General features: G+C 36.8%; 1 protein-coding gene across 2 annotated transcripts in view; it reads left to right on the forward strand.

The window, feature by feature from the left end:
- LRBA (LPS responsive beige-like anchor protein) overlaps positions 1–26,788 on the forward strand; it is a 420,317-nt gene that overhangs the window by 360,917 nt on the left and 32,612 nt on the right. For both annotated transcript variants that reach the window (XM_075149993.1, XM_075149994.1), the window contains 4 exons: positions 15,032–15,121; positions 18,436–18,613; positions 21,318–21,380; positions 24,700–24,855. In XM_075149993.1, coding sequence (XP_075006094.1) covers positions 15,032–15,121; positions 18,436–18,613; positions 21,318–21,380; positions 24,700–24,855 — 487 coding nt within the window. The remainder of the gene's footprint in view (positions 1–15,031; positions 15,122–18,435; positions 18,614–21,317; positions 21,381–24,699; positions 24,856–26,788) is intronic.

Consider the following 26,788-nt stretch of genomic DNA (forward strand, 5'->3'; position numbering starts at 1 on the left):
AAAACAGTGAGCAACCTTGATTTGGCTTGCACTTTTGAATTTACTTTTACAGCTTTAACAAGTCTCTTTTAATGCAATTCTGCATATGTAGTACACATCAAACACCATAGTTTTGTAGCTTCCATTATTTTTATTTGGCTTGCTATCAAATTAATAATAACTTGTCTTGTATTTTTCATATGCAAAAGTAAATATTTAAACATTGGAAAGATCAGTAGTCTCACTCAGACTCAGCACCATTCAGAAAAATCTATTTGTTAAAGCATCCCTTAGGATGTTGTGGGCTTAAAGACTCCTCCCTTCTCCATCTAAACAGCTGTTAAAAAAAAAAAAGGGCAGGGTGGGTGATTAAAACAGATTTTTGATCGGTTTTACATCCTCTGTTCAGACAATATATTGATATCAAGTATAGCTGTAGCTATATATTAATTACAGAATAAATGTAACCAGTACTTTGTTATAAAATATTCGGAGTCCCTGAGAACAAAGTAATATGAATGCTACCAATAGTTTTATTTAAAAGGGTGGCTAGATGTATACCAACAGGGAATATATATGTGAACTGAATGAAAACAAGGATGAAGACATTTCTGCTTACAAATATTAGGTTTGAAGTTCAGTGTAGAATTCTAGGCTAATCCTAAGTGACGTTTTTGTTATTTATTGCTTATTGAAAGAAGGTCTGAGAAGTAAGCGATTATTATTTTAAATAATACTATTTTCTCTGTATGTACTGGCCATCTGACTGTTTGGGGCACCTTGACAGCCTCTGTAGAGAAAGTCACATCATAGGAACTCTGTGGGTTGTAGCTGGCTTGCAGGTGTAGTGGAAAGGTTTGGGGGGTATGCAGGGCACGTAGGGGTACACAAGGACTGGCTTAAGTACCAAAAGTGATGGCTGGATGTCATCATTACATGGGTTGCCGTCAGTCTGCAGACTGCATCTTGGTCCACTTTGAGCTGACATGTAGATGTTGTACTTAAATACATTTAATTGAGCTAAGAAAAGAGATACTGGAACACTTGGCTTTTAAGAAAAATGTCATCATGTGGGTTTGAAACAGTTATTGACCCAAGGGTACTAGATGTTCACCCTGTCATGTTTTCATTTCATTGATAATGTTTTTCCACTTACACTGACAAGGAAATATTCTTACCTCGTGAGAGTATTTATTAGACTCTTGAAGTGCTAGGTTTAAGTGTGAGCTGAAAAATAGACTGGGCATTGTGTGTAATTTGTTCTTAATTTTGGTATTAAATGAACCATCATTGAACCATCGTTTATGAAACTAATAATTGAAGTAATACTAATCAAAATAATGGTCTGCCACACACAGTTTTTATGTAGTTTTTAATTTTTCTAGAACTTTTCTATTACCAGTTCAACTGTGATCTGTTCTACTTGTGCTATAACCTGGAAAAAAGTCATTTAAGACCAGGGAAGTTACAAATCTGTCTGGAAGTGTGGATCATCTCAATTAGAGAGGCATTCACTTTGTACTTCTGTAGATATATTGATATGTTTTGTTACCAAATCTTTTGAATTTGTCATGTTTTTATTGTACTTTACTACAATGTTTCTTATTTTTGAGTTGTTCTATGCTGCCTGAACTGAGTGGCATATAAAAATGAAAACAGGAGAGGGAGAATACCAGTGTTGTTGACTTCATAATAATGGAGTAGCTTAGCAGCAGCAGAATTTCAAAACACTACTGATGATGTCAAAAAATACGTGCTGATGAATGCAGGCAGCAGAATGAATGGTATCTTGTAGCACTTTTGTTCTGAGTTACTTGAAGATTGGTCCAATGGAATATTTTTATTTAGTATTTTTAAGCAGGTCAGTAAAACAGTAAAAAGATTCCTGTTTAGTTAGGTATTCCTTGCTATTTATGTGTATTTTGTAAAGCATGTTTTTTATTATCTAAATGTGTATATGTAATTTGAAATGGTACATATGATCAGCTCTGATACGATATTGACAGTGCAGAGATTTAATGACTATCATCACCAATGGTGAGTTATTTTGTTTTTACTTATGAGTAGAGATGAAAGTAATAAAAAATCTGTTTGTGTGTATATCTATGTGCATAATCATTCTATATCTATGTGCTAAATGAATTTATCATGCACCTTTGACAGCCTCACCTTCTTCCTGCTTACTAATCCATCTCCCTGAGGACCTGCACTAACGTTCTGTACTGCCGAGCAGCTTCAATCAGCATTTATTTTTCTCCTTCAGTCAGCTTGCCAGAAAATATTTCTTCTTTTCTCCACCAAATTCCTGGTTAGAGGCCAAATGAGTTTCTGATCTGGACAGTTAACAGTATTTTTAGGCAGGCATGACACCTCAGATTTAGTATTTGTTTATTAGGCAACTATTAAACCGGGAATTTTACTCTGGATTTCTTGGTTTCAAAAAGGATGCTTTTGGCCTTCTCCTCTCGATAAGGTTCAGGGTTTGGGTCTTTAAATCTTGACAGTTGTAGCAGAAAATAGATTTTTATTTGCAAACTTAAAACAAGGAGAAGCTTCAGTATACTCTGAAAGTTGCAAGTTACTGAGGCTTTTAGGTATCATATGGAAATAATAGCATGTGCTTAAACCACGGCGATTTCTGCACATAGGTAGTCTGTGCTAAGCCTGGACCACATCAATAATGAGAAGCCTATGATGCATGTGTTTCTGAAGTATCTTCACAGATACATGTATGGATATTGGTGACCTAACTCATCAGGAGAGGCCACACACAGAATAATAGTGGAAGGAACTGAGGAGTGGAGGAGTTTAGGTTAATGCAGAATTTCCTTAGGTCTCCTAAATGGCTCCAACTGGCACCTTTATTTTTATAGGCAGTCAGGTTATATATATTACAAGAAGGAAGCACTCGTCTAGGAAGGAAAACTACTTGATTAAAACCATATTCCACTTTTTTTTTTTAAAACTGAAAATGTAGAACTTTTACATCCTCTCGTACTGCTGTGAACAATTTTTTCCTGCCATTCTTTCTGCCTATGGGAATAAAGGAAGTAAAGTATTTTGAAAGGATCTGACTGCTATAATAGAAATTTTTAAACTAAAATGCAAACCATGGGCCACATGCTACCTTTTGGCAGATAAACCCTGGGGAGTGCAAAGCTTGCATAATTCAAAGGCAAATCTCAGGGGGAGGGGAGTAGATCAAGAGAGAAGGGTTTGAGTCGCAGCCAGTGGGGGAAGGGAACTGCAACCAGGAGAAGCAAGGCAAGAGATCCAGTATATCTGCTGGCATATCTGTGCACTACTCGTCCCTGCAGAGACCATTCCATCATCCTCCTCTTTTTTTCTCGAGCCATTTTAGCAGCATTGTCATTGACTCTGATCCCTGTACTTGTGTGTCTTGCTGAAGGAGGTTACAACTGCAGAGGGAAGCGGCTGTTCACTTGACAAGCAGTAAATATCACATCTCTTTCCGGTGGAAGATACGGTGTTTGCCAGCAGAGGTATGCTATATGACTACCTTCTGTTGACTTGTTCTTGAACACCACGTTTTGATCTGTGGAACTCCCAAGCACAAGATCTACTGTGGAAGGGCTTTTTTGTTGCCTGTATGGAAGAGGCAAGAAGTCACAGTAGCACAGATAAATGTCATCCAACTGTTCTGGAGAGAATTCACAGCACCTTCTTATCACAAATTCTGCTCTCTTTTTGCAATAGCTGCCCAAGAATGGAAAAAAAAAAAAGTAGAATTAGATCTAAGCCATTCAGACAAGCAACTGATTAAGAGGTGAAGCACAATCCGTAGAAAATAATTTGTATCTTGGACTGATTTGTGGGTATTCCATTAGTGTCTTAGTGAGAAGAATAGAAATTCCTCTTGTCTCTGGTGTAGTGTAACGAAGGATGATTGTGAATCTGGGCTGCACTCGGAGTTCCTAATTAGTATCTCATTTCTCCACTGATACCCCTATGTAGCTAGCATAAACACTGGATAAGAGCAGGGAAAAGAGGTGAAGTTAATAGTGGGAAGGCAAAATATTACTTGGAGAATACGTCATTGATTTACTACAAGAACCCCTGAACCTCAGGAAGCATACTAAATTTTGTACCATGCTTATCAAAAAAGCACCTAACCATATTCTTTAAATAATTTAAAAAATATCATCTAATATGATCTTTGTAGACAGCAATTAGGAAGACTGATGATTTTTAAATTAGCAATAATAGTTCGAAAAATGAGAATAAGTCCCATCCAGTTAATACCCCACATACTTTCATTGAGTGATTTGCTTTTAGCCTTAGATGATTCAGTTGTTTTATACTTCTTCCTTTGAAGAGAAGGTGCCTTTTTGTTATGTGAAGGTAGTCTGTTTAACATTAGGAAGCACAGCTTTCTCCATTCTATCGGCACCTTTCTACTACTTGATATTTTATTTCCATATGAACTGAGGAGTTTCAAAAATTATGAAGAATCAGCTTGGACATAGCATTTGGTATGTTATTTGAATGTGCCACTTCTGATTATATAAAGAGAGGAAATAATTATTTTATTTTCAGTTTTAAGGCATATGGGGTAAATTATTTTATGGATAATAGCTTTTAAATGTTGCCCAAGATTAATATCTTTGGGTAAGTTTTATGCATCTTAGACCTATCTCTTATGAGTTTAATTTTATTTTTAAATATTTACAGTTTGAGAGACTTATGTGCTTTCCAAAAGAAGTTACAAGGATGTTTAGTTTACATGACCCCAGTTTCATGACAGCAGTAGCAGATCTGATATCTTATCCCAGAGAAAGCATTTTTGGCCTCTCTTTTAGCTGTGTTCATGGTGGGAGTTAATAGCATATTTCAGCTCTAACTCAGCTGGAGAACTCTGACAACAGTGAATCTTCCACAAAGTATAAACACGATTTGTATTTATAGCATAGTTAACATTTACTAAATAGTTGGGAAAACGATTAGTGTGTTTTTAGCAGGTTGGGCAACAGTCTTTGTTGTGGCTGCAATGAGTTTTAGAAAGTAGGATAAAGTGATTATAAAATACTGTCACAGAGCAGTAAATTTAGATGTGCTGAATTCAGTAAGTACAAATTCATGCAGGCAAAAATCAGAGTACTGTAGAAACAATCTTTGAATCATCTCTGGCCAGAAGTGTGTTGCACAGATGGCATGCTTGACATCATACAGCACAGGAACAGTGTGAAAAGCCAAATAAATGTTAAGAATTGGTCTAGTTTTAATTGCAAATCTATATTAAAGTACCATTATATGGAACCAGAATTAAGAAGGATATATTTAAAGGAAGCATACTGATTTCATGGCTAAGGAGAGGCGGACTTGTCAACTGCAACCAAACCCGCGCCCCGGTCTTTTCCTGTGAAGGTATGCAGAGCAGGACGGCGTCACGAAGACAGGGCCTCCGATGCTGCCGTGGGTGGGCAGGTCCCACGACTGCATGAAATCAGCTTGTCTGGGCGTCGGGACTTTCCCACGAAAAGAGGAAGTATTTTCTTCTGGTAAAAGGAGCGTTAAAATAACAGGACCACCATTCCTGCCACCGGTTCGTCCCATTTACCTATTAATTCTCACGTCTCGGCTCACACTGTGACCTATCTGTGGTGTTGGAGTAAACAGGCAAAATGAGCATAAGCAAGTGTTTACTGTGATATCTGGGAGGTGTCACACTTCTTTGATTCCATCCAGCCCAGAGTTTGACATGACGAATGGGGGTTTATTGCCCTTTGTCTTAACTTACATATTTACTACAGCGCTTAGAAACAGACATACAAGTATTCAGCTAGGTTTCGATCCAGAAAAATATTTGACCTGGATGTTCTCTTTTGTCCTTCATTACAGAAGAGAGTCTAATTTTTCTGGTGCTTCTACTTCCCTATCCAGCAGGAAAAAGAGTGATATTTTAGAGTTAATTAACATAGGACTGAGATGCCTGATGTATAACGATTAAAAAAATAAGAATCAAAAAACTGCTTTGGCTGGAAGTAGTAAAGCTTTTTGGAAGGAGGTAACTCGTGTAAATTAGTTCTTCAGCTCCGAGCACTTTGCTTCACAGCCTCTGATTGAAATTCAAAGGATAGAAATTTTCAGCACAGTCAGTTCCCTCACCTCTTCTTCCTTGACCTGTCTTGTGGATCTATCAGAGCCAGAGAGGCCTTGAGACCCCCTGGGCTCTTTACATTTTCATTTGTGCCTGGCTGGTCAGTCCTAGATAGCTGACATATTTGTTGGCCAGCATTAAATAAGAAAGAATAATCAAAAGGTAAACAAGGGATGGAAAAAAGTGATGTTCATAATCCCTCAAAAATAACTTTTTTTAATAGAAAGTGTTTCCATTTTTTAACTTTTTTTTTCTCTTCCATATGTGGAAAGGATGAGATATACTAGTGTATAAGAGCTACAGTTATCATACACTAAGCCATTTAGCCTTGAATCAAACATGGAAGTGAACAGGCTACAAAAATTTCATTATTTTTTGTGTCATCAGCATGCTTCGATTATTTGCAGACTCTTTATGCAGTCCAAACAATATCTGTATTGACTTTCACAGTAATTGGGAAACTAAAAATTTTTGTTTGGTGTGTTTTCATTGTATTTGCTCATTGCAGCCTAGAGTGTCTAGCTCATCAGTGTTCCCACTGTGTCTGCAGATGTCGTGTGGTATTTACTTACCAAACTGTATTATATTAGTTATTAGCTATATTTGAACAATAGCTGCTTCCTGAGTGAGAAAGCTTGCGGTCATGCCAAAGGTGCTTTTCCTCAAAAAGTGTCCAAAAATCAAGTCTCAGTTAATTGTTACATTTTATTAAATGATAACAAAAAGTTTATTCATTGCAGTAGAAGACTCTGAGATAATATTGTACCCATATTTGAAAACAGCAAGTTTGGTCTTGCAGGTAGTAGTTGTGACTTAGTTTAAATAAATGTATTTCTTAGCTTAGCAAAATGAGTTATTTGTTTTTCACAATTGTTACAGATTCTGAAAGGTGATCACGCAAGACGGTTTAAAGACCATTAAATGTTGGATTTTTACATCAGTGTATTAACCTCCTTCAGATTGAAATGTTTTATTTTAATAAAGCTTTTTTATTTAATAAATAGAGATGGCATCGAAATTGAAGAAATGCAGTGGAATGCTAACAGATTGGAACAGATTGCTTTTTTCCAGAGGAAAAAGTTTTCTATCAGAAAATTTGGAGTCAGCTAAGTAGCAAGTAGACTGTGTGAAGGTAGCAAGTTTTAAAGATTACGTTTATCTATTTAGAGGAGTGAATTAATAATTCCAGAAATTGATGAAGTTTCAAGCACATGCAATGCCACTACTTTCTATGTGATAATTATTGATTTTAAATTAAAGCAGTGAGGTGCTCTCTTGAAATCTTCAGCTGCCATAGCTAAGAGAGACGTGAGGCAATTTTAGTTGTGGTGCTCAAATAAAATGGAGAGTGTTATATTTTAAAAAACTAGCCTCACAGCTGCTTAGGATTTTGCTTGTACTGAATCCAGTTTTATTTGCAGGTCTTTAAATTCATCTTAACTTTCTTTTTAGGCTCTTTTCCCTTTTTATTTTGTCAGTCTCTTTGAAGTACTACCAGACCGTTTTTCTAGTTCTAGTTTTTTTATCTGCTTCTTTCCAGTAGCCAAAGATTTAGGTGTTTTGAATGAGCACATCAGTGCTCCAGACAGAGATACTGTTTGAAATTATCCATGAACCCAGTGCCTCTGAACATTATTGAGTGACATTTGTTTCTGTTGGTTGTGTCTGCTCTGACTAACTGGTTTCTTTCAGATTGGCAGCTGGGATTACGCTGCAGTAGACGGACAGCTGCGTGAACTGGAGATTGCAGCCAGGCCGTGCTATGCCTCTGTTTAATATGCCTGGAATGTATATATTCAGATTGGAGCAACTTGCGTGGCCCTGGGGGGGATCTATTTGTATTCTCACAAACTGTGATTACTTCCTGTTTTACTTTAATGACTGCCATGTAATTGTCATACTGATTTGTCTGGACAAAAAGACTTCATTTTTCTTTATTCTCACAGAAGATTTCTTAATGTAGTTTAAGAGCTAGGTTAGTGTTTTTGTTTTTAAAGGTGTGGTGGAAGGTATCCTACGCTGTGCTCACTTCTACACTTTTCTGTAATGCAAACAGAAGAAAGTATTATTCATATATTGAATTGCAAATAGCTTTGAGAAAAAAAAAAATCCTGTGTAGGATAACCCCTCCCCCCTCCAGGTATCTGTAGTAGTTTGGATTTAATAAATAACAAGTGGTTAGACTAGTAACCAACTTCCAAAGAGACATCTATGGTATTTTGAGCAGACAGAAGGAACTGAAATTGGGGGGGGAGGTAGGGGGAAGAAAAAAAGAAAAAATATTATACAACAGCTGTGTTTCTTGCAAGGAAGCTTCAAGGAAGGAAGCAAAAAACCCCTATGCTTCATTTATATTTGATGGCTTTCATTTCTACATTTTTATGTTGTTTTCTTGTGTAATGAGGCATACTCAGTTTTGTTACATATAGCCCTAATGCACCGCAACAGGCAAAGGTTGTGCACTTTTTACTTCATGCCAACTTGCTAGTGTACTCTAATAATGTCCCCCTCTGCAGGTTGCCGACGGTATTTCTGCCCACGCTTCAGCTCTGAAGCCATAAACCTGTGTTATTTGAGTTGAAGTAGTAACTGCATTGGTGGGCTGCAACAGGCATCTTTTACACTCCGCTTGGTTAACAAAGGGTATATCACAAACATTTTGCTGGCATGTTTAATGATACCTAGAGAAGAGTATGTAACTCTTGATCTTGTAGTATTTTTTCTTTAGGCTTACTTCTCTCCTTGCTCCCTTCCCTTCCCTGCCATTTATTAGATTTCAAAGCTAGTGTAGGCAATTTTCTTTAAACCAGTATGTTAAGTGAATAGTGCAATGATAAAACAAAAAATTGAAGTGATCCAATGTAAAAGGATTGAATTGCGAAGTCGAAACAAGAGAAAGATTTTTCTGGTTTGGCATGAAGAAATTAGGCTGCTCATTTTATTTTTAAAACAGTGGATGGGAGTGTGTGAATTTATGATACTAACATTTGAGCGCTGTATTTTTTCCCTGGGTCAAGTGTAGTGCAGTGTCCCCAGGGCAGGTGTACAGTCAGTAAGCATATACATTGCCTGTGTCAGAAAAGCATTTTGCCCATTTTTCACAATCTTGATGTAACAGGGATTGTTATGAAACAAGAGGAGACGGTACTACAAAGAGCTTCTCTTCTATAATCTTTAGCCTTTTTTCAGCAATTTTATCTAATTGTTATGAATCGTGCTTGTTCTCTGGCTGAGGTTATCTGTGTCTCTGTAGTCCGTGAGGAATTTAACTAAGAATCTTACCGTAGGACTGTAAGTGACTGTCTGGTCAGAAGAGATTTTCCGATCACTTGTTATCAGAGCTTGATTTTAATCACCATCCCATGGGGAAAGGAGCTAGTCAGTTGGCCGCTAAGCCATTCAACTTCACTGTCTGAGGGGAAACCTGTCAAATATTCTGTGTTCTCTGGTGCTGTAAAGCAACATCTGGGTGGAAGGAAAGGGGAAAGCAAGTAATCATAATTGCATATTGCTCAAGCCAATAGAAATCACTGAGGAACATGTGTGTAAACCTTTTTGAATATTGAAAAGTGAGGTAGGAGCGGCAGAGAGCCAAAGTAATTATTTTTGCAAGGGCTGTTATTTTCTGGACATAAATATTGGGTAGAAAGATGGAGGATGAACCCAAAACATTTTCTGTCCCTAACACGTACGCTGAAAGAATATGTATTACAATGCATGATGTTATTTCACCTGGGTTTTCAAATGTTTGGCAATTAAATCTTACAGATTTGAGAAGTAACTGGAAATACTTCAGTGTAGATCTGTAAAGGCACATTGACTGAAAGTAGCCTCTTCGTAGTGAACGGTAAGGTTGTAGCTTGTCGTGCGTTCAGACCGAGGCGTGCGTTTTAACATGGGTATGCTGTGCCGTTAGACTCTTCAGACAATTTGGTGTTTTGTGTCTGAGCAGGCATGATGAAAGCAGCTCTGAGCTAGTCTCTTTAAGGGTCTTTAAATCTAGAGTTAAATGGTGTATGTCTTGCCTTTTAACTATATGGGCCTTCATTTCAGGATTTGAGTTCAAAACTGGAGACCGTTTCATTCTTTCTCTGTGACACTCATTGCAGTTTCCCCTCCACCCCCTTCCCTCATATTTAATTTTATAGTTCTTTCAGACATAAACATGAAAAAAAAGCAATTTTGACTTAGTTTCTGAGTGTTGCTGCAAAGAAAAGTAACAAACATCTGTTTTTACCTTAACTGCATCCATATGTTCAACCTCCCCATCACCCTCCTTCCCAAAAAATTTACAGCCGTATTTGGTGGGTACTGCATACTGTTGAATTAACTTTCTTCACAGTTAGATTAGAGGGTAAGTTCAGAGACTGAAAATATCCGTACTAAGAAGTGGCCAAAAGCTACATTATAGCTAAGCCAAGTTTTCAAGTTTTTCACTCTTCCTTTTTTAATTTACTTCCCTATTCCCCTTCTCCCCTTCCCACCTCCCAAGAAAAGAGGCAATGATCCAGGAGACTTTTTTAGGAACAGGTTATTGTGGTAATCGGATAAATGTTAACTTGTGAAATTTGCTTATGGCTTTCATACTTATAAATTAATTAACATTCAAAATACCATGTTTATCATATAAGTATGTGGTTTGAAATGCATACTGTGTGGATTATTGTAAAGGGTTAGTTACCTTGTTTCATTTTATTACTTCTTGTTGTAGCATCTGGAACAATTCTGGCCTTACCAAAGTTTTCTTTTTGTAGAGGATTTACAGAAGAAGGCTGTTTTACCAAGATATTTGAGAAGCAGTGAAACATAATGTTGAATGATACTATCTTTTACTTTGTCATATGCAGCATGCTTTCAGAGATAAGAGTTTGTGGAACTAAAGATATCTTTCAAACAAAGGTTATTCCTTTCCAGTTATATAGTGCCTTTAATAGATGTGAAACTACTTGTGCAAATTTCCCAAATATTTCTACCTACAATAATCTAAGTGGTTGTATGCTCCCGAGGGATTTAGCAATGTGAGAACACATGCCCTTCCTCTGCCACTAGAAGAAGCTGGCCGTCTCTTAGTAATACTGACCAATGCTAGTAATACATTTTTCAGGAAAATCAGGTTAGAAGCTAGGCTATAATTTGTTAGAAAGTGAGTTGATGACTTTTTGACTGATGGTCATTTTACTGTATATTCTCAGGTAACTGGTAGGTTGTTTTCTTCAAAGGAGATATTAATTATCTCTCTAAGGAAAAGATTCCCTGCTCCTAGCTGATTTTCTTTGACAGGTTGAACAAAAGTCTGATTGACATCTGGTGGCTAAAATGCCCTGTATTTCTCTTTCTATTGTTATGTAAATTGAGAGAATGAGGATTGATTCTGCCTCCACCATCACATGTTTCTGCTGAGAGAGGGAGGTCATCTTGCATCCTTCTGTATGTGAGCCTTCTGACTGAGACATCATCAGAACATGGAGTTGACATCTGGATTGACTTTAAATACAACCTGGGAAAAGGAAAGAATCATTTGGGGTTGCTATACACTCTCTTGGTCATAATTAAGAAATGTTGAAGCTAAATAAAGAAATCTTTACTTTTTTTCATGGTAATTAAAAGGAATGCAAAAGGTTTTTGTGCTGAAGTCTAGCCACTATGTCTAAACATAATTGTCCAAGTGTTGTTGCCTTAACTCAACAGTTTTTCAAATTTCTTCTGGATCTCTGAAGGTGTCAACAAAGAGGACATACAGATACCAACATCTGTGCCTTTACTCTATGTACAATTTCAATGTTTTATGAAACCTTGTTACCTGTGGTAGGACATGATCTGAATGTAGATTTTTCCTGGTTCTGTTGGCTAAAAGTGAAAGATTGTGTCAGGGGGCTATTGTTATCCTAGAAATGTAGGCTCTCATATTTTTTGGAAGGACGAGATGGAACCTAGTGAGTCTAAAAGACTTGCTTGTGCTGGAACTGTAAATCCCAAACTCAAACTGGATCATAAACATGTCTGTTTAAAGAAACTGTCTGTTAAAGACTGAAAATGGAGAATTTGTGGTCCTCTAAGGCAGGCTTTGGCAAAATCATTGTCCCATTGGTCAGCAGTTTCACCAGTTCTGACAGAACACTATGTGAAAACAGGCAGTGACTATCTACTTGTGGGTTGAGTAGAACATTTTGTCCATGTTTTTAATATCCCAGAGGGATTCTCTTCTGCACTGAGGGCGGGTGGGAGACAAGTAGCTGTTCTGCTGCTGCTGTTGTGTGGTCTAGGAGTGTGATAATGATGAGCGTCGTGTATGTGAGTAAGCAGTGGCATCATAGCTGTGTCTTTTTCAGTTTTTATGTTGCTGGAAGGTGGTGAGTTCCTCTGAGATCTGGACTGTGGAAAATAGTGTTCTGACTGCCGATCTTTCATTGATTAAAGCAATTATAACATCTGATTTTTGTTCTGCATCAGTTTGGGCTCTTGTTATGATGAATGTATTTGAAGTATTTGATACGCTCTGCATCAATATGTGGTATCTTGTTTTTAATTTTCCCTTTTTAAGTACTGGCACTATGTAAGAGAGTATAGTTTGTAGAGGTAGCATTGGGAATTAAAGCACATACCGGATTTCATGGGTAAGACAAAATTCTGACTCCTTTTAAATGCTGAACATGGGCTATTTGGGAATGGAAGTTTCTATATTGATCATAAGTCAATATACATGGAAGTTAACAAATCTGAACTTATTTTTTCCTCATTTTATCTATTCTATTTTCAGCTCTAAAAGAAATGCATGGGAGTTATGCCTCAAGAATATTTTATTCATTTTGAATAATATATTGGATATATATTTTATAGGAAATAAATAGTAGATCGTATAGACTGTAGATTTGCCCTAAAGATTTTAACAAGCACAGAATAACTGACATCCAAGATTGTCTGCATTCTGCTCCTCCTGTGTTCTTCTGGTTCTACCCTCAATGCAACGCAGAATTCCCATTTGCTAGTAAAAATATTCCACTCAATCTGCAAGTAAATGTAGGCAAATCTTTTTAATCTGGATGTTTTGAAACTAACAGCTTTTTATGGCGAGGGTAGAGCTGCTGACCAGTATGCTGTTGCTTTGTTAATGCCTCATGTCTTAAGGGACCTCAAATTCTATGCCCTTATGATTCCCTTGATATCTCAAGTCACAAAAACACAGATTTGAATTTTAATGTAGCATGTCTCATCGCTAGGAAGGGCACTCTAATGGTCTTACTGAGCTTTAGTGTTTCACAAATCTGATATTGCTGTTCCTCAAGAAGTACTCATTGAATCACAGTGTTTGTATGCCAGATTTCAGCCAGCTTTTTGATAAACTTACTTATTCACCAGTTCTTTGAAGATTAAGGTGCTTCCCAGAGTGGGCAAGAGTGTTAGAATCTGTCCATAGAGTAATTGCAATTCCCATTCTGGTGAGTTCAGATATTTCAAAAGCCCTGCCAAATGTAATAAGGTCAAGTGTTTTGGATGGCATGTTTCCTATCAGAGGATGATTATTTTTGATGATCTTAAGGCCTTAGGTGCATTCTACTTTTGGTTTTGTTATTTCTGTAACAGGAGAACATTGTGTGTCCTAGTACTAGTCTTTATTATTATCTAAAAATAGTTGTTTGTAAAAATAAGATCAGCATAAGTGTTACTCCATTGTCTCAAAAATTTTGATGGGTGGCTAAAGTAGAACAGGAAATATAAGTGTAAGAAGCCTCAAGGTACGTTGAACCACAAAAAAGACGAACCTCTGAGAGAAACACACGGTGTTCTAATAGCTAAAAAGTGGCTAGTGGTTTTGTATTTTAGCATTCGAGGGTCCCATTTAAAACACCTTTTTGAAGGTTCTGATTTTTGGGACTTCTATTGAAAGTAGGACTTGCTAATGCCTCACCTTTGGTACTCAGCATCACTAGACACTTCTGCGAATGTGGGGCTCAATGCACCATGCAACAGAGAAACTAAAGTATTGGCCCTCATGCAGTCTGTTAGCCCACAGCAAATGCAAGGTAATTTTACTTAGTTTAGCTCACAATGAAAGAGATTTAATCTAAGCTGAATGATTTGAGATTTTCTGTAGTATTAGCCTGTTTCTGTGGATAGTGCAAGGGCCTGACTGACAAGAAATAACTTGTTGAATTTTGGCTGCTTGATTGTATCTTTAAGCCAGTGGGCCAATAGGTGGCAACATGGAAAACTAGTTGGACATGCCTAGGCAAGAGGTATAAGTTCACACATTTCAGAATAATTATTTTTAAAAAATCACTAAGCATGAGATGGTATTTTCATGTATGCCCTATGAAGAAAGTGATAAAGCATGTTGCTGAAGATACAGAGAAACTTTTTAAAAAAAATTGTTGCATTATATCTTCACATTCTCCTTTAGCTGCATTTAATATTAGTCTTGCTGTCGGTAGTTTAATGCATCCTAAAGTTGTTTGCTCTTTTTGAATAAAAATGAAAATAAGAAAAAAGCTCGGTGTCGCTTTCATTGTAGTCATTGCTGTGAAACAAAGCGATGGAATTTAAATAGAAAGTAGAACACTCTTAATACCTATAGAAACTTTTTAAAAATTAACTTTTGTTTCTGAGTTATGATACAAACAGGATAAACCAGTGTTAGAAAGGAATAATGGAGTCAATAAAGAGGGGTTCTGATTATAATAGCTTGTTTCTGTTTAATATCATTGAGCAAGATGAGGTTTTGCAGAGTTTCTCATGGAAATAGCATCCACAGTACTAAAATGATTACCTCATTCTTAGTACCAGTGCCAAGCACTTAGCCCCACAGTGAACACACGGGGTTGATTTTCAACATGAAACAAGCCAGAAGTGTGGAATGACATTTTCAGGTGACAGTTATGGTTCTATTGCCTGTAATTAGCACCTCTTAACATGCAAACCTGCCTGTGCCTTTTCCAGGCTGTTGAAGCTCAAATACGAAGTTTTGGACAGACCCCTTCCCAACTGCTCATAGAACCACATCCTCCAAGAAGTTCTGCCATGCAGGTGGTAAGTACCATGTTAACTCTTTGTGACCTGCCGTTTTGTTCACTTCCTTTGCTATCTTAAAGTTACAGAACCGTCCACTTCGCTTTGCTTTTATATGGTCGTGGAATTGTGTTATTAAAAACAGCAGATGAGTTACGATTTTGTAGGACTGGGAGTGTATGCAGTGCTTAACTATTATTTTATTTATTGCTGAAAGGATTGTATTGATTTCTAGTACAGACCTTTTTTGTCAGTGTAATCTAAGAACACTTCATCACTTGATTTTGTTAATACCATACCTGTACAGGTGAGAGCCAGTCATCATGGAGACAATTTAGTTAATCTTTGGCAGATTCCCCAAGAAGCATGGATTTAGGAGGTGGAACTTCCTTGTCTTTTCCCCCAGGCATAGGTTTTCCCTTAAAACCAGGATTACTAGGAATTCATGAGCTGAAACTTACATAGCAAAGAATGTGACTAAATGTGTTTTGCAGTAAAGCTAGGGTGATAAAATCCAGGCAGTGAGCATTAACATGCTTTCCCTTTTACCTCTACTTGTGTCTAATATAATTTTATTATACAAACTATTATTTTATTACTGATTACTTTCCATATCATGTTGTGTGCAGTCCTTGGGTCTAAAATATCATTTGTGTTGTCATAGATCCAGAACTAAGTATGTTAAGTGATACTCTGACAAGTGGAGCAAATGGTCTGCTAATTCACAAGTTTTTCAAAAGGTTACATTCCCTTATTGTTAAGATGGACATTTTACACTGAAATATAAAAGACATTTTCTTCTTGTATGTTCTGTAAGATGTATGTCCTACTCAAACAGACTAAGGTTATTAGATTAAAAACATAGCTGAAGTTCAAAAGGTTTTAGAAAAACTACACAAAAATCTGAAATGTTTCCAGAGTAGCTTACAAACCTTGTGATGTAGGAGTCTAAGAAATGTAAACTTTCTTGTCAAATTGAGCTACTAGCCTTTCTCAAATATGTCATGCGTTGTAAATGAGACTTGCTCAGCTGACTGTCCCCCCATCCCCACCACCCTTCCTGCAGCCAGTGCATACTGCACTTTGACAGCTGTGCTGTAGACGTGCTCCTGCCCTGGGATCCCATGTGCTGGATGGACAGAGCTGATTGTGCTGATTTGTGATCTGCTGGCCCATTGCACCTCCCACGTAGTGTCCCAGGGCTGCAGACCACTGCAGTGACTTGTGTGAGCAACCCACGGGGCTCTCTCTTTCAGAAGAACCCTGTTAACAGGGTTGTTGGGGAGCCTAAGTGCTCTCATCATACAGCTACACGCCATGTGTGTGTCCGTCTGTCATGGTGCCATGCACTAGGCACTTGCCCTAATTCAGAGGGATTTGTTTCAGGAAAAGGAGGAACTTGAGAAGTTGATTGTTGACGTGTTTGTCAGACCCATTGTTATTTAAATAAATTTGATGCCAGGAAGCAGTTTGTGTGTGGTTTTATCATAATATTTTTCATGACGCTGAATTAGTAAAGATTTAGTATGTAGTGGAAGAAGTTAAATTCTATGAAGTTAACTGTTTCTAACTCCTGTGGTTTTTTTGGGCTGAGGTACACACAGAAAAAAACCCCTTATTTCTCTACTTGCTTTGACCAGTTTTGTGGTTTTTAATACATGATTTTATAATAGCACTATATTAAGTGGTTTTAAAAGTAGTATTCCTGGAGCTGAAATACAATAAGGATGTTTTTCCTGTCATAATTCTGGATTATTTCTAGTTGTATTATTTACTGAGTTTTCTGTTTTCGTGTGTGTGTGTGTGCATGTATGCATGAATACAGCCGAATTGAAAGCTACCACGTGCTGTGTTAAGTGCACAAGCCATAATATACACCAGGTGTAGTAATTAGCAGTCACACGAAGGCTGCCTATTTGTCTGGTTTTGCTGCTGTTGCTGTATCCCCTTGTGTTTTCAACCATCAGATAGCTGGATTTAATTGAGGCCACATCAGATGAGGCATTACTGACACCTTTAATTGAATGAGCATCCAGGGAGGATTAACTCATAATATTGATTGGCTTTTAGCCACTTGCTCAGAAGGGTGTCTGGGTAGCTTATTAGTTGCTTTTATTTACACCTTTATGCAAAGACTGTAAATAGGAATTCATAGAGCAATATGTTTTTCTAAGTACTCTTAATAACTTTTTAAAAAGGAGTGATAATAAAAATGCAAATGTATTTAATTTTTTTATTAGTTCTGTATAAATATACATTAAATGTATGCACTTACATACACATATATGTAATGAAATATTGCAGGTGGAAAATAGCCAAGAACACTTCATTAGTGTTCTAATTCAGTTATTAGAAAATTACAAATACTAGAGCAATATGGTGACTAGGGTGGTTGTATTTCTACATCTCAATGGAGTTCTCTTTTTTAGGTACACCACACAATCACAAACCCATTAAGTTTTGCTTTTCCTCCTTATGTTTGATATCCGGATCTAAGGTCCTCAATATTTTGTTTTGACATTTGCAGTATTGTTAGAGAGCTTACTTAAAAAGTTATTAAACTTTTCAACTTCTTAAATTAAAAAACTAAAACCTAAAAATATTATATTGAAGATGAGAGTCTGGATTCATTCCCTCCCGTTAGTATTTCTAGAAACAATGCAGGATAGTGTCTGTAATCACATCCACTTTATATTCTTTACAACTGCATTTAATTATGTTTGTCCTTTGAAACACATTTGCAGTGAAGTCTTCTACTTTGCATTCATAAATCTTATTTTTGTACACCAGAAATATATACAGAACATATATCTAGTGTATGTGTGTATCTGTTTATTTTAATGTGCTTTCATGTTCTCATCTGGCTTGTAAAGAATTGCAGTCTGCCAATTTAATGCAACTTGAGACAATCTCTGGCAGCAGGAATTTCTTTTGCTCACTTTTTTTTTTTTTTTGTTCCCTCCTAGTTTGGCATTGCTTTCCTTGACATACTATCTCTGCAGATATGAAGCAGAATTCTTTTGGCAGAGATAGGTGATTGGAAACTTTTAGTTTAATCTTCTGTGATCTGTAGCAAAGCTTGTATACAGACACCCTGTGTTCAACAAGGTCCTCAAATTAATAGTGTACATGAAGGTTTTTCTACCTAAAATGGTTGTTTCCACAAGCCTGTCTGCTATTATTGCATTTGCTTTTCACTGCAGCTGCTATTGGATCTTGTGTGTTTTAATCCAATCTTCCTTCTCTTGTCCTGTCTTCTTTTCTCCTCCCCATGTTTTCTTTTCCTGTGTATTTGGGTTCTTGTTGTGTGCACTCAACAGTATCTCCTCCTGCAGAGTCCGTTGATGTTCACAGACCAAGCTCAACAGGACGTTATCATGGTTCTAAAGTTCCCATCCAACTCCCCTGTCACTCATGTAGCAGCCAACACCCAGCCTGGTCTGGCCACTCCTGCTGTGATCACAGTTACTGCAAATAGGCTATTTGCTGTAAACAAGTGGCATAATCTTCCTGGTAAGTAAATTAAAGTAAGTAGCCTAAGAAACCACTTCCATCAAGCAGTACTTCTGTTGTCTGTTTCAAAATTTGTTGCACAACTGTTTTAAATTTAAAGTGTGAAGAGCAAGTCCAGTTCATTGACACAGCATGCTCTTCACATGTGGACTTAGTTTCTCCTTAAAAAGGTAATCTGAACTATTGTGTAGTGAGATGTGTAGCCCACAAAAGGTTTGTAACAACAATATATTGCTTTCCAGGCCATCAGGCACTATGCAAGAAGACAAAACCAATATATCACTATTTGGTCATGATAAAGTCACACTCTTCCTCTTGAGTTTGTTTTTCAGTCAGATGGAAGCCTGAACCATATCATGTCAAAGACAAGTTTTAAAGCATGTAGAACTTGCCTGAAATCTTTTCTGCTATCTTTTTCTAGTTGATTATGAACACTGTATTCTGATGTTAAAGCCACTCAATGAGTATTAGAAGATAAAATATGGGAAGTCTGTATCTTCCGTAACTTAAACATCCCAAAGTTATTAGATGCTTATGTATTTGTCAATATGAAAGAAAAACAACATATCCATTTGCATAGCAACCAATCAAATTAATTTTCCTTTAAAAATATGTTGGACTTGAGAATATAGTCATTCTGTTTTCAATTCTAATGTTCTCTGATCTTAAAGGCACTCATCCTCCTTTCCCTGACTATGACAGTCTCAGGCTCAAGCCATGAAAGGTAGTTTCTTTCAGTGCTATGCAGTAAATCTGGTCAAAGGCTTTTCAAGAAAGGGAAAAAAGAGCTTCTACTCAAATAACGTAAATAGAAGATATTTGCACCAGAGTAATACTCACATCACTGAAATTCCTACTAAGAAATCTGGACCCATGGTCCTTGATTACATTTTGAAAAAAGCCAGATGACTCCCACACTTTTTCCTAATTCTTACAAATTACCTCTCAACATTGTACAAATAGCAACATATATGTATTATTTCACTCACCCAAGAAATGCTTAAAAAGAAAGTTGGGAAGGAAGGGGGGAAGGGAGGCTTGTCTAGGTAAGTTGTGAGCAAGAACTATTTACAGGGCTCTTGACATTTGTTTGAAAGAGGGATGGCAATACCTTGGATGTGTGACCTTGGGCATATAATATTCAAGGCTTTTAAAAAATAGCCTTTGTGGACATACAGCAGTCATGGGAAGAGGTTCTAAAGTGGTAGGACTTGATTTTGATTTCCTCGTAAGTCTGCTGGTTGATGATCTGTGAGCAAGCAACCAATTGTTGAGTGTAGCAATCAACTGTTTTGAGTTGAACAAAACCTTCAGATTTTGGTTTTTCCCTCACATCTGAAAGGGAGAACAGTAAGCTGTGCTTTTGAGTCACTATTTTTTCATTTAGAGGCATTTTACACTTGTCTTGCCTTTACAAAGAGCTCAAGAAAACCTAGAGTCCAAGACAAACAAAAGCCAACCAAACAAAAACAAAACCCAACAAAACCCCACCTCACCCCACCTCTTTGAGCGCACACTGATCAGCTGCAGGTTGTTACTGGAGTACTACACTTAAGATATTTGGGTATGGCCTCCTGAAACTAGCTTTCACTATTGTTGACTTCAAATTTCGTATCAAAATGGGATCTGCTAGGATTAGAGGGCAAGTATCGTTACTACTCCATATCTCCTGCTGTGGGCTTAGCATTGTCTTTACTAATGAGGCATCATGATAAAAAAGTTAAGTTGCCAAGTGACCAGTTGTCACTGATGTGGCATTAAAAATCTCATTCCTGCTTTTGTATATGAGTTTGGTGGCTTTGCTGACATCTAATGGCACTGGTACTCAACAGAATGCCTCCATTTTGTCACGTTTTGTTCTGTGTTAGTGTTTCATTGCAGCAGAACTTTGACTTCCCAGTTATGAAACCCTTCTATTGATACTAATTTTTATATTAAGCTATGGATGGTAGATAGAAAAATCATAGGTGTAAGTATTCAGCCGTTATTTTTTGTTCCGCTTCCAAGAATGTCTTGTGGGCTGTTGCTGGGGGAGGGGGGGCAATTTGCTTGCTTGCTTGTTTGTTTTTAGTGAGACTGTGGAAGAAAAAGGCTTTTTTTTTAACACTGAAGGAAAATTCAGGAGGTAAACATTTCACCGGTATGGCAGGTGCCCAGGTGAAATGTAGGTTGACAGAATTATGTATTAACTTACATGCAAACTTGCAAATAAATGGTTTTTGATAGTGGATGAATCCTTAAATACTGGATTACTATGAGATTTCCCTGTCTGCATCATAAAGTGACTTTTTAAAAAAAATGTCCTTTGTGCTTCACTTGTTCAAAGCAGTGCTTTAAAAAGTAAGGAGGAAAATAGTATTTGCTACAGTCAGCAGATGGTTGTCACATTTTGTTTTCAGTGCTCTTTACCACTTAATTTTGTTTTGTTGCGACAGGAGAGGTTGCCAGTAAAGCATCTGCTAGAGCTTATGGCTCAGGACTGGAGCTGCTGCTGATGGCATACATTCAGAATAGCACTAATCTAAAATAAATGTTTAATAAGCAGCTCACAAAAGTACCTGGATCTTCTTTTTTTTTAATTTAATTGAGGCAGAGGAATCTTGAATGGTTGAAAAAAAAGGACGTAGCTTTGATTTACAAAATTGATGTGGCTTCACATATTAAAAAAATGCAGAGTTTTAAAATCTTCTTTCCTGAATTCCAGCTCATCAAGGTGCTGTACAAGACCAGCCTTACCAGCTGCCAGTGGAAATCGATCCTCTCATAGGTCTGTCACTTCCTTCTCTCTTTGCGATTCATTAAGCTCTGTATGGTGGCCCTGAAGTGTAGATTACGGTTGTTTTTCACTTGCTGGTTGCTGGGAATGGAATTTTCCTGATAAACCATTTGCATGCAAATTGGAATGCAATGAGCTGTGGCTATGCTGGTATTTCATCAACTCCCCCTCGTTGGTTTGCCTAATTTGAACAGGCCTAGGACGCGTGTCAGTGAAAATTAATATGGATGCTGTAATAATGTGTGATTGAGAATGTGCATGAAGTACTGTCAGGATAATATTGGATCTTTTCATCACTCAGACTTGTTGATGAGCAGGAGCGAGGCACGTTATGATGAATTGGTGCACTGGTAATGTGATGGAGCTCCTTTGCTGAGGAAATTTTCATAATAACAGTGGGGTTCTTAACTGCACCGTGTTGTGAAAAATAAAACCATGGTGCCAGGGTTTCATCATTAAAGGAGATCAATCCTTTCTTCATAGACCTGCTGTTCAGGCTGAAGGGATTAATGTGTAATTGCAAAGCGGTTTCAAAGTTGAAATATATAGCCCACTCCATTTTAGTATTGAGATATTAGTATTCATTTTTCAAGGGTATTGCATCTTTTGATCAGCATCACTAGTTAAATTTGTGTATATTTTTCTTTTATTAAGAAGGGGTGGAGGAATGTCTCTCTTTTATTTAATGACTCAGCGTAATAGATTCAATTCATGATTTTTTATTATAGAGGTTTATTAGTTTATATAGAGCTGATTTTTGTATTAGCATGGTTAGAGTTTGGTCAGTTCTTTCATTACAGACCCAACTTTGGGGGGTGCATACTTGGACTATAATTCAGGAGCCTGTAGCGTGGCAAGTGGAACTGTAAACGTGATCAAAAAAGAAAAACTCAAACAACCTAACCCCAAAATACAAACTAGTTTTAGGACAGTTCACAGGAGCAAAGAAGACAGGATTTCCCCCCCACCCCAAATTAGACTTCAAACTTAGCTCTGTTTTTTAAACTGTCCATTTCAGGATGGTAGTTTAAGTGAAAAAGAAGTGAAGTGGCCAATTATAGAAGCATGGAAAAATCAGAGCATAAATGAACTTGCCTGGATAAGTTAGAATGACAGGTCTGTCAGCCAGTGAGAATTAATTTCAAAACTAATATGCATATCACAGTAGGAACTGCATTGTATCGGTCTGTAGATACAGACTGTTGCTGTGTAGCCATTTTGCTGGGTAAGCTCTATGATAATTAAATCAGGAACAGTGTGGGCATATTAAACCATTTTATAGAGCTGATAAAATTAAAATGTTTTTCCAAAGTTTTAAAAATAAATTCCCATCTGAATAATGCAATACTTATAATTTATAATGAGGAGGACATGTGCTGTAACTCTCCTTTCCTTCCTGAAATAGATTTTATTCTGAAAATGTTTGGAGCAGGAAATGTATATTCTGCTTGAAAACCTGCTATTAAGTAGATCTTAAAAATATAAATAAACATTACAGCAAAAAACCTAAAATCACATTGGGCCTGTCTGATGATTTTTCTACATATTGTGAAGAACATTAGGAAGGAAATAAAATTTTTTTCATTTGCAGTTTTCATCATTTTAAAATTATAATTTCCAAAATACCTTGACTTTTACTTGGTATAAACAACTTAAAAATTAATGTTCACAGTTCTGAAAAATGGTTTAATATTCTATTCATACAATAGATCTCAAATCAGCCTTGTGATTACATTGGACATAGTTTAAAAGGTTTAAGGCTTTCTTTGTCACTGTTAAGTAGCATCACTGGGTACAAGCAAGTAATTATGTAGATAATATTAAAGGTTTTTAATTGTGGCTAGACACATTTACCTAGAAATGGCACCTAAGAGGACCACAAAATTACACTTTTATGGTTATAGCAGGAATCTTGTTGCTGTCTTGGTCATGAGGAGGGATTCCTGCTGTCCTCATTTTCCAGTTGCACAGGAAGATGTACAACAGCAATGTCTGATATGACGTAGATCCTAGACCTCTTTTTGAGGTGAAGTTTTTAGAAGGTCTTATCCACACTGAATGTGTCGATCTGCATGTTTTTTGAGGGGTTTGTTTGCCATTATTTTGTCATACAGAATGCTTCACGGTGCATTTATAATGCATTGTTGTTACTCTTTAAGTGGTCCCAACAGCGGTCAAGGCCCCGTTATGTGTTACCTGCAGAGCAATTGGCAATACATTGCTAAATTATTTGCTACCCGTATGGACAAGAGAGTATCAGCATTTTAAACATAGCGAAAGCATAAATGAACTAAGGATGTGATATAGAGGAAATGAAATAAGCCCAAGGCTTAGGGGATGGCTGGCCCGTGAGAATGTAAAGAGGTTAAAGAACAAAGAATAAAGAAGAGCACAAGACTAGGACAGAGACAGGTCCGGGGACCACCTGGAATGGAATTAATGGTGCTCGGAGCAGTCAGCAGACAAACCCAGGCCCGGGACAATTTACTTGCCTGGGATGGGAGTCAGGTTCCCTCAGGAACAAAGCACATTAAACGTTCTTCCTACAGTGTAGGATTTTCATGATATATATCTATAGACACCCATATATATATATATGTATATGCACACACATGAATTAAAAAGGACAAAATGTAATATGAAAAATGTGTTCATTAATTGATTCCTATCCATTCTGTGGCTTTGCAATGCAAGATTATCTGGGGAAATAAAACAGCAGGTGATCAAAGTAGGGTAAATATTTTCTCTCAACCCTAAAGGAGATTGTGGAGATAAGCTGGTTAATTTTTGTGCAATGCTCAAAAAAGTGTGAAGTGGTAGTGATGTCTGCTGCAGTTATTCTTTTTTTAAATTACAATGCTTGCAATGAAATACAACTTGTGTACGATTTTGAAATCGTGCTTCTGTTGTCTGCTGCAGTACATATATAGCATATATGTACTGTCTTATAATTACATTCCCTTTTGTTTCTTAATTTTTAATTTCCTCTACTAGAAGAAGGGGGGAAGGAAACTTATTACATTTTTATGTATCATTCCTTTTTGCAATCTGTCATTTATATTTGTCAGCTGCATTTGACTTAAAGAAGGGATTTTTTCTATTTTAGAATATATACTACAAGGAATTAGCATTGTTCCCAGAAGTGTAATGAGTATTTTGTAGTAAAAGTGGGAAGAAAATGTCCCTGCCACAAAAAACAAGTAACCGCAGTGAGGATATAGTTTTGGTGTGAACGTAAGTTTCTAAAATGTCCTTGTGTTCTGTGAATGTGGATGTTAAAATTCCTTGATTTGTGTGTCTTTCTGTTCAGCCAGCAATACAGGTATGCACAGAAGGCAAATCACTGACCTTTTAGACCAAAGCATTCAGGTACATTCCCAGTGTTTTGTTATCACCTCTGATAATCGTTACATCTTGGTCTGTGGCTTCTGGGACAAGAGTTTCCGAGTTTATTCTACTGACTCAGGTAATGTATTTTTAAAATATGGGAATAGCCTAAAAGATTTTTCTGTTAATCGTCAACCTACTGTTTCAAATAAGGAAAGAATGGAGAGCGGGGGGAGAAAGTGGAGTATGTATTTATTCCCCTATTAATAATGTTTGTCAAATCTTTTCTTACCTACTGCTACTGTGTATTGTATGCTATCATTTTTGTGGAATGATGGCAAATATAAGACATGGAGCTGTTGTGGAGCCATACCATCACACTTCAAATCTCTATGACAGGCATGCCTGTTCTTACACTGTAGTTTCCACAAGTAAATGAGTTTTTGTGAAGCTTTTCATACCAGGAGAATTAATTGTTCTTAGAGTGCTTACTTGAATTTAATTCCGGTTGGTTTTCAGCACCAGAGAATTTTTTGGGAGGAAATACAGGCAAGCACCACAGAATAAGAACAGAAGCGAAGTCTTGAAATCTGGTGAAAGAATACTTATGAAAGCCTTTGAAAGCTATGCTATAATAGAAAAATTGATTTGGAGCCACTGAATTCTTTCATATAACATAAACTAATCGATATAACGGGTAGCAGTTAAATTAGTCTGTCAGCTGGCATGTATCCAAACCGTTGAAGTCATGCATGTGTCATGCTAAATAGAAAAGAATCTTTCAATGTAAGAGCTACAGGAATTTAAAAGCCATGGAGCCCCAGAAAAAAATAGGTATGATTTTTTCCCTTTCATTGTCTTATAATGGGAATAGCGACCTCACTGCAAGGTACTTCTTTGGGATTAATGACCCGGTGTGGTTAATGTGTGTGTGCCATCGAGCTTTCCAGTAAGTTATTAATCCCTGGGGAATATGCTACATGTTTGTCATCATTTTTTAAATATATCAGTTAATAGTGTTTTTCACACTTGGCAAACCAAAATGTTTAACAAAACAGGATGGTCTTTAATGAAAATCTGTTAAGATTTTTAGCATATCTGTCATTTTTGCAATTTTAAAGCCTTAAGTAAAAGAAGAAGTTCCATTTACTTCATATTGACTGCCTACAATTCATTGTACAGACATCTTGTTAGACCCTTCTTAGTTTAATTTTCTCATTGATGAAAAGAAATTTACATAAAACTGTGAATTTAAAAGAGATCTTCAGAAAAGTTAGCTAGCAGTAATAAATATTCAGTGTATATTCTTGATTTATATGAATAGAGAACTAATTCTTTTATGTTGAAGCATATATTTTACTTTACATCTATGTAAGGAACTTGTATGATTTTGGTAGCTTTGTCCTGTACCAATCTGAACTACAAATATCTCATTATGTCCTCTGTGTGTAAGTCAGATACACCAGGCATCTCGTTACTACCATAGCTAATTATGGTATAAACCAAAATACAGTTGTCAGAAAAGTTGCAGAAGATTTGTGTCTTCTGTGTGTCTCCTTTTTGTCAATATAGCAACTCTAGCTCTAGCTTAAATCAAGTGAATTCAGATGTAGTTTATTTTGCTTTGAATTAAAATGAGAATATAGTAGTGAAATACTTACTCTGAAATCAGCAGAACAGCAAGGGAAAAAGATGATGTGATCAGTAATGCATAATGGCAAGTGATCACAAGTGTTGAATTCAATTATATTTTAGCATTTACACAAAAACGGAACCTTTTTCCTATTAGATTTTGGGTTTGTTTGGTTTTTTTTTAACAGGAAATACTTTTAACATAAATCATGGGTTCTCAGCACAGCTAGTATAGCAGAAGCACAATAAAACCTTCTCCAGCAGTGGGAATAATTTTTAGACAGCATTTTAGATTCAGTAGTGCAGAGACATGAGTCTTATTTTTCTTTTAATTATTCGTAGCACAGCTGTCAAATAAAACATTAACTAGAAAATTTGTTCTGTCAAAAAGGGATATCTGAGTGCATATGGTAAAGTTGGTATTACTGTATAGAGAGGAC

This window comes from Calonectris borealis, chromosome 4, assembly GCF_964195595.1.
Source record: "Calonectris borealis chromosome 4, bCalBor7.hap1.2, whole genome shotgun sequence".
Taxonomy (NCBI): Eukaryota; Metazoa; Chordata; class Aves; order Procellariiformes; family Procellariidae; genus Calonectris; species Calonectris borealis.